General features: G+C 59.5%; 1 protein-coding gene across 3 annotated transcripts; it reads right to left on the minus strand.

Moving 5' to 3' along the window:
• Positions 1 to 153: 153 nt before the first annotated feature.
• On the minus strand, positions 154 to 6,574 carry MEN1 (menin 1). Of its 3 annotated transcripts, none has more exons than XM_040465641.1 (10): positions 6,459 to 6,574; positions 5,608 to 6,068; positions 4,428 to 4,636; positions 4,098 to 4,226; positions 3,784 to 3,824; positions 3,623 to 3,710; positions 2,799 to 2,935; positions 2,336 to 2,471; positions 1,695 to 1,859; positions 154 to 1,482 (listed from the first exon to the last, which is right to left on the minus strand). In XM_040465641.1, coding segments are annotated over exons 1-10 (1,851 nt in total). In that variant the 5' UTR covers positions 6,461 to 6,574; the 3' UTR covers positions 154 to 999. The 3 variants fall into 3 exon arrangements, with proteins under 3 accessions (XP_040321575.1, XP_040321576.1, XP_040321577.1); XM_040465642.1 differs by having other exon boundaries at positions 6,447 to 6,570; XM_040465643.1 differs by lacking the exon at positions 6,459 to 6,574 and adding an exon at positions 6,356 to 6,428.
• Positions 6,575 to 8,725: the final 2,151 nt, after the last annotated feature.

The raw sequence follows: 8,725 nt of genomic DNA on the forward strand, positions 1-8,725 counted from the left end.
CCCCCCCCCCCGCCCCGGCCACACCCGCCCGGTTCCCCTGCTCCCTAGAGGTGGGGAGCCCGAAGGCCAGAAGGCAGTGGGGAGAGGGGGCACTCCTCATCCCACCCGCGCCGCCCGCAATTCCCCAGATGAAACACGGACGTGTACTTTTTCTTTTTTTTTTTTACAAAATGTATTCATCTTCCTTGAAACTGAAAAATAAATCTATGTACAAAACAGGAAGAGATCAGGCTCCCCTCACCCACTCGCAAACCCCTGCAGATTTCCTCCAGAGTCCCTTGAGACGGGCTGGACCTCGGGGAGGTTCCCAGAGGGTCGGAAAGAGGTCTGCTCTGATCTGCGGCCAGTTTGGTCAGGAAGGGGGCGGGGCTCAGGATTCACAGGCCGGAGACTGCGTTTCGTGTCCCAGACTCGCAGGATAGAGGAGAAGAAGCTAGAATTTCCAAACTCCGAAAGTTGAAGTTCTTTTGGGTGTGTGGGGGGCGGGGGTGGGAGGGGGGTTGGGTTCCCAAGGGATGGAATCCTGAAGCGCGGAAATGTACTACTAGAGGCTGAGCCGAGTCCCAGGTTCCCGGGTTGGAGGCGGGTCCTGTGCTTCTTGGGTGTAGGGCTGGGAGCAACCGGGAGCAACCCTGGTCTGGCCTAAGGTTAGAGCCTCGGTTCTGAGGTGGGGCCTGTTTCCAGTGCTTGGACCTTTAAGGATTAATGATGGAGCTCAAAGTGAGGTTCCCATTGGCCGTCTGGGATTCTGGGGGATGGGATCTATATTCCAATGGCGGGCAGAGGCCTGGAGTAGTCTGTACTCCGAGAACTTGCAGCCTGGGTTCCGGGTGGGGGTGGGGCTCGGAGGACGGGCTGAGGCCACCTGGCCCCCCCCCCCCCCCCCCCGGGAGGCAGGGCCCACGGGGGGGGGAGGGGGGGTGCCGGGGGTGGGGCCCCCCCCGGGAACCGACCGCCCCCTCCCCCCACCACAAGGGTTGACAGGGAGTCTGGGGTGGCTCAGAGGCCTTTGCGCTGGCGCTTGAGGAAGGAAAGAGTGTAGTCGCTAGGTGTAGACACCTTCTGCTTCTTCATCTGCACTTGCGACTGCGCCGTGAGCTGCAGCTTGATGGCGCTCGAGTTGATCTTGGTGGCCACCAGCAGCTCCTTCATGCCCTTCATCTTCTCGCTCTGGAAAGTGAGCACCGGCCCCTCCGGTGGTGGCGACGCTGCGGGCGCAGGGGCTGGAGCCGCGCCGCCTCCTTCTGGGCCGCGGGCAGTGCCCGGGACTGTCCCTGGGGGTTTCCGCGGGGGTCCTGACGTGGCACCCTGGCCGGAGCCCGGGCCCTTGTCCAGCGCCGGTTTCTTAGGCGGCGGCGGCTCCTCTGGCTTGGACTCACGCCGTGGGCCTCGCCGCCGTCCTTCCCGGGCTTCCTCGCCCCACAGCTCCTCCGCCTCGGCCGCCTCGGCCTCGCGGCTCACTATGCGCACCTTCTGCCGCACCTGGGCAGGGAGGAAACGCGGAGGGGAGGTTGCAGGCCAGTGGCCGGAACCCCAGGCCCAGCCTCGGCCATCGCGTCACCGGGCCTCAGTCTCATCTGCACCCAAAGGGGACAAGCAAACCGTCGTCGGGACCTCACAGGTTCGGACTCGGTAGCTGCCCCCCCCCCCCCCCCCCCGACCTCTCCCAGCATCCCTGTGCAGCTCCCCCTCACCTGCCCCTCAAATCGGCCTAGGGACTGCACGAGGAAGGTGGCCCAGCCCACGTGCAGCACGGGCGTGGGGCTGCCCTCTTCCCATTTGCAGATGCCATCATAGAATCGCAGCAGATGGGCGAAGCACTCTGGATCCTGGAGGGCGGAACTCTGGCTCTGGGCACCCTGGGCACGGGGAAAGGAGGGCACAGATCAGACCCACTTCATCACCCCTTATCACAGGGCATGGTCGGGGCCCCCTGCTTGGGCAAAGAGCCCTGGCTTCAAACGAGGAGAGCATAGGGGAAAAGAACTCTTAGAATCTCTTTCCTTTTATAAAACCAGTCCTTAGCCAGGGTGTGGGGGGAGAAACATCCCTTCCCTATATCCCACCCCCTCAATTGAATGAGGGGCACTGGCCATGAAAGAGATGGGCTTCCACCCCATTTACCTGAAGCCACAGGGGTAGAAACCCCTAAAATGCCCCCAGTTCCCTCACACCCGAGCCCAGGACCTCAGCTACTGCAGAAGAGAATGTAGCTCCCCGTGCTGGGCCACCTTCCCCTCGCGGGCCCGTCCCATGCAGCAGTCCCTGGGTCCTGTGACGGGCAGCCCTGCTCAGGTGGCCAAGGGAACAAAGGCCAGAGCTCTTAGCGCTTCACCTGTGTCTGCTCCCCTGGCCGCTCCTCGCCGGCCTCCAGCAGGCTAGCTGCCTCCTTCAGCAGGTTGGGGATGACATCATTAGCTACTTCAAAGAACTCCTTGTAGATCTCCTCGTCCTCGCGGCAGTAGTTGTAGCTGTGAGAGCAGGAGGGCACGGTGGGGTCTCGGTCATGGCAGGGACCCCCGGGGACCTGGTGAGTGGTTGGGGTCTTTACTCGGAAATGGTGGTATCTGTGTCAGCCCAGAGCAAGAGGAAGGAGGGGGGTCACGGGCTGGGGGGAAAGGTGTGAGGCGCTCATCAGAGGTCCCAGCCTCCTGGGTGATGGTGGCCTTGGCTGCCTGGGGACCGGATGGAAAGCGGATAGGGCTTGGGACCCAGGCCTCACTCCTGAATGAGGCGGGTTGGAAATGAGGTAGAAGGGGACGAAAGGCCGGGCTGAGTCCCTGTCGGGGGTTCCTCACTCCTGGATGACAGTGGCCGTGTCAGCCCAGGCCTGCAGGGCTTCGCGCACATTGCGGTTGCGACAGTGGTAGCCGGCCAGGTACATGTAGGGGTAGATGTGCTCATCCCGGTAGTAGGTCTTGGCCGAGGCAATGCCCTGGGGACAGAGCAGAAGGATCTCAGAGAGGCAGCCCCAGTTGCCGTGGATGGCACAGATCCTTTTGGGTCACACCCGGAAGGAACAATAGGAAGATCCCAGAGAGTTCCACCTCCGATCTCCCTTCCACCCCCTTCTATCCTCTCTACCAGATGCTCCTCCCTAGAGTCTGCAGGACTGCCTGCTGAGGCCTGGGTCACACTGTGGTGGGCAGGGACGCTCACAGAACTGGGCCTAGGAAAAGGGAGGGGCCCGCCCTCCAAGTCCCGGGCACATCCATTTTCCCAGGCTTCCCACACACTCCTACACAAACACCAAAGCCTGCTAAGCCGGGCCCAACGTCCGTCCTGTGCCCCGCCCCCACAGAATTAACACCCCCTCCTCAGTGCTCCCACCACATTTGACCTCTGTTACGCTCTAGGACAATGAGAGGCAGCAGAAAAAGCAGGGCTTAAGGAAGAAACTCAGGCCCTATCATCCCCAGGCCGGGGACCCAGAACACCACTCAGAGAGCCCCGACTGCACCGAATATGCACGTGATAAACACAAAATGGGGAACGGGTGGGTGACAGCCCCCAGTACACACAAAGTTCCTCTCTCCTCACCCACCACCTCCCGGTCCCCAGGGAGAAGGGGACCCCAGCCACTGCTGGGCTTCCCTTCTGTACCCTCCTGAGACGTCCCCACCTTGTGGTAGAGGGTGAGTGGGTCTGGTCGGCCAGGGGTGGGTTCCAGTTCCTCCAGATCTGCCAGGTTCCCCAGTGCCATGGGGTACCTGGGAAAGGGTCATGAGTCCAGGCTGCCTCCCAGCCCCCTGAGGCCCAGCCTGGCCACCTTCCCCTACTGACCTTTCCAGATGTCCCAGGTCATAGAGCAGCCAGAGCAGCTTCTAAGGGCCGAAGAGGAGAGGTGTGAGCTCGGGGGGCGGGGTGAGGAGGGCCTCAGTCTACCAGGCAGATGTGACTTCCAGCAGGGACCTCCCACCGGGTGGGAGCCAGCCCCTTCTTGGAGCCGAAGCCCTTTCGTGTCGCCGTTCCACTCTCCCAAGAGCCCCGGGGAAGGCCAGGCCCGGAACTACTAACCCGTGTTACCAAAGGGGAAGCTGGAGCTGAGGCAGGGGAGGGAAGGTGCCCCTGCCCAAGGCCCCACGGGCAGCCCTCACCTGCTGCAGCTGCAGCAGCTCCAGGGAGTCGGTGTGCAGGTCAATGGAAGGGTTGATGGCACACACCATAAACGCCACCTCCATCTTGCGGTCACAGCGCATGTACGATCCTTTCAGGTACAGCCAGCTCTTGGGAGAGGACAAGGCCAGATGTCTCGTGACGGCTCACCGGTGCCTACTCCCGGGACCGACAGCCAGAAATGGGGCGCTCCCCTTCGTGGCATACACAGGTGGTGACAGACAGGGAGAGGGGAGTACGGCCCGAGAAAGCAGAGCCTCTTGGGGGGCTTGGGCGAGGAGAGGGGGACGGGGAGGGGGTGGGGACAGTACCCGCTCGGCCACACCCGCGTTCACCGTCTGGCCCCTGCGATCCTCGTTGCCCTTGCCGTGCCAAGTGACCTCAGCTGTCTGTTCTCCGTTGGGCCCAAACACTACCCAGGCGTGGTCCTCAGACAGGGCGAGGTGGACATCCCGGAGACCCAGAGCCTGGCAGGCCCCCACCACGGCAAAGGCCACACCAGAACTGTCCAGTTTAGTGCCTGTGGAAGGGGAAGTCATGGAAGAGGGTCCTCTGAGCTCTGCCCCGGTGGGGGGTGGGGGGTGGGGGGTGGGAGGCGGGGGGAAGGGGCCACGCAGCGATGCACGCTCCCTCACCTCCACGCCCCTGCACAAATCTTGGATGCTTCTGCCCATCAATTCTCAATCCCTTTCCTCCTATGTGTTCGAAGCCTTCCCCTCGCCCCCCCTTACGTCCCCCAGTAAGAGAGCTTCTTGGCTTTCACATAGCTCCACCCAGCCTTTGAGCTGGTCCCTTCTCCTCCTCTGCACCCGTTATGATAATTCAGGGATTTCCTTGTTTTATCGTGCCTATTGGGTTAAAAAACAGGGGCAGGAAAAACAAGAGCCTCTGGCCAATGCTCTTTCCTCACACCCCCACTGCTAGATACTCCTGATTTCTCTCTGTATTCTTCCTGCTTGGCTCAAAAGCAGCCACCGATCCCTTCTCAACATGGCACTCCAGGACCCGACCGCCAGTCACCTGGGCCTGGAGCAAAGACGAGAGTTCTTTGCCAGCCCTGAGGGTTAAGCTTCTTGAGGTGAAGGCCCTCCCTCATCTGTTCGCTTTCACTTAAGCGTCTCCGATGGAACCAGATGCAGGCTCCTCACTCTCCAAACCCGCTGCTGCCCTTTGCGCCTCACACTGAGCTGAGGGACTCCTGCAGCTGCTCAATGGCAGGGGTGGGGGTGCTGAGGAGGCCGAGGGTGGATTAATGCCTTGAGAGCAAGCGACTGGGGTCCAGTCCCAGCCCTGCCATTCTGCGGCACGCCATTTCCCTTGTCTGGGCTTTAGTTTCCCTAGCTGCACACAGGGTAGTAATAACACCTGCCCCACCTCCCAAGGCTCACAGGTCTTAAAGGGCTCTGCAAACCATACAGGGCCGTGAAGAGGTGGGCTAAGGTTCCCAGGTGAGACAGGATTCTGGCCCTTTGCCACCTGTCGGGCTCCAACCTGTGATGAAGCTGAAGAGGGACTGGATGTGGGCCCGATCCTTGAAGTAGGAGCGGCTGAGGCTGTTCCAGATGACATCGGAGACCTTCTTCACCAGTTCTCGGCTGGAGACACCCCCCTCTCGCGGGTAGAGAGACAGGTCGACGGCGCCACGGATCTGGGCGGTGAAGCGGGCATACAGCGCGGCGATGATGGACAGGTCGGCCACGGGGAAGTAGGTAAGGCCGCCAGGAGGGTCGGGCGCGGGGCTGGGCTGGAAGGTGAGCTCGGGCACATTGGTGGGGATGACGCGGTTGACAGCTAGGAAATGCTCCACGAAGCCCAGTACCAAGGATAGGAGCACCAGGTCCGGTTCCTCCCGGCCCAGCTCGGCAGCGAACAGGCGCACCACGTCGTCGATGGAGCGCAGCGGGAACAGCGTCTTCTGGGCGGCCTTCAGCCCCATGGCGGCGGGCCTCGGCCTGCGGGAGAGAAGAAGGAGGGAGGGTCGGGCGGGCACGACCGGGGAGCCCCCTCCCAGGCTCGGCCAAGGTTCCACACCCCCATCTCCTACACTCTCTTACTTCCCCGCCCCCCTGACCCTCCGCTCATTTGTTTCCCCTCTTCCGTCGGAGACCCCCCTCAGCTGAGGCTGTAAGGGCCTCCTCGTCCCCCACAACCCCAGGAGCCGCGGCCCCGATGGGTGTGCGCCCCTAAAACCCCGCTGAGCACCCTCCACGGCCGCCCCGCCCCCTCCCTACGACCGTACCCCCGGGCACCCAGAGTGCGTCCGGAAGGCGCCCCTAGCCCAAGCCCCCCAAATGCCAAGAAGAGTCCTGGCCTGGGTCCCCCGCGCCCACCTCCGCGCTTACATCCCACACAAGGCACCACGGCGCCCGCCGCCTGGAGCCTGCTGGGAAATGGAGTTCCGCCCCTTGGGCCGCACGGCCTGCCGGGAAGTGGAGTCCCGGGCCCTCTCCCGGCCCTGCCGCGTCTTGAAATGGTGGCCGGGCCGGGCAGTCCGCAGTGGTTTATGGGAGTGGTAGTCCCGCCGCTCCGGGCTCCCCGGAGGTAGGTGAAGAGTGGAGCCTGCGCCACCCCCCTGAGATCCTCAGGGATTGGTCACTCCATATCACGCCCTCCAGGTAGGCCGTGGAACCGCGGTGCATTCTGGGAGATGTAGTCCTGGGCTTGACCAGGCATTCCGCAGGCGGTCGCTGCGCTTAGGTTGTCACGTGTCGTCAAGATGCGAGGAAAACCGGTACTTTGAAATACTGACACGGAGTCCTGTGTGTCGAGCCACTTTAGTTGAATTTTTATCAGTATCCATCAACATGAAAATGTGTGTCCTCAATGTCTAGCAATTCTTCCCTAGCTCTGCTCTTTATTTTTTATTTTTAAATGTTTATTTATCTTTGAGAGGGAGAGACAGACAGAGCACGAGTGGGGGAGAAGCAGAGACAGAGGGAGACACACAACATGAAGCAGGCTCCAGGCCCCGAACTGTCAGCACAGAGCCTGATGCGGGACTCGAACCCACGAACCGTGAGATCATGACCTGAGCTGAAGTCGGATACTTAGCCGACTGAGCCACCCAGTTCGGCTCTTGAGAAACTGTAACACATCTGCAAAGAGGAACATCTAAAGCACCATTATCGTTATTTGTCATAGGGCAAAAGAAGAGTGAGGTTGCTGGATGCATCCCAAAATAGATCTTCAGAGCAGATTGTTGAGGGAAAATACTACAGAACAATAGGGATGATAAGATAGTATTTGTATTAAGAACATTTTAAAACTTCAAAACAATACTAAATAATTTCTCCAGAGTCATCCGTGAATCTTTCTTATTCATTCAGCAAACAGATTTTTGGTGCCTGTGGGCCAGGCACTCAGTCCTAGGCACCGGGTATGTAGCAGTGAGTAAAACAGATCAAATTCCTGCCCGACTTCACCTCTGTGGGTATTTCCCCCCCAAATCCATAAGCTTAGCCTAATCGGGAGAAAACATCTGGCAAACCCAGACTGAGGGACAGTCTACAAAATACCTGACCAGTACTCTTCAAAAGTGTCAAAGTCATCGGGGCACCTGGGTGGCTCAGTCGGTTGAGCTTCCCACTTCCGCTCGGGTCATGATCTCACGGTCTGTGAGTTCGAGCCCCGTGTCGGGCTCTGTGCTGACAGCTTGGAGCCTGCTTGGGAGTCTCTCTTCCCTCCCTTGTTCTCTGCCCCTCCCCTACTCTCTCTCTCAAAATAAACATTAAAAAAAAAAAAAACCCACAAAACGGGGCACCCGGGAACCCTACTGGTGAAATTTTAAATAAAGCCTATAGCTTCCTTCATGGTTTTTATCAGTTAGGTTTGATCGATGCGTCTCGATTGTGGCAGATGTTAACATTAGGCGGAGCTGGGCCAAGAGTGGCTGGGGATGACGTCACCACTGACTGAGTTCTGGGATACTTCGTCATTCGGAGATTAGGAGACCAGGAGGAACCAGCAGAGGAGATTGGCCAGACAGGTAGGAAGCGAACCAGACCAGCAGCTGTGCAGAAGACCGTGCACCGAGGCAGAGGTAGGGACTGACAGTGTTAGACGCCGTTCGTAGGTCAGCAAGCTGAGCCCGCCAAGACTGACTGGATGTGGCTCAGGGCAAACTCCTGAAGGCCACACGAAGAGCAGTTTGGGGAGCAAAAGCCTGAAGTTACTGGGCTTAAGAAAAACGAGAGGAAAGGAATTGGAGACGGTGCCAATCCTCGACTCTTTCAGGGAGCTTTGTGGCACAGACAGGAGAAAAACAAGATGGCAGCCGGGGGGGGGGCGGGCCGGGGGGCAAAGGACGGTGTTGTGTCGTCGTTGTCGTTGTCGTTGTCATACGTAACCAGTATTTTTTTTTTTTAAATAACTTATTGTCAAGTTAGCTAACATCCAGGGTGGGCAGTGCAGTCTTGGCTTTGGGAGTAGATTCCCATGATTCATCACTTACGGACAACACCCAGCGCTCATCCCCGCAAGTGCCCTCCTCGGTGCCCATCACCATTTTCCCCACCCTCCCACCCCCATCAACCCTCAGTGTGTTCTCTCTTTCTGTTAAAGTATTTTTTTTTTAATTTTTTTTCAACGTTTATTTATTTTTGGGACAGAG

The sequence above is a fragment of the Herpailurus yagouaroundi genome, unplaced genomic scaffold (genome assembly GCF_014898765.1).
Source record: "Herpailurus yagouaroundi ecotype Mexico unplaced genomic scaffold, PumYag 569, whole genome shotgun sequence".
Classification (NCBI taxonomy): Eukaryota; Metazoa; Chordata; class Mammalia; order Carnivora; family Felidae; genus Herpailurus; species Herpailurus yagouaroundi.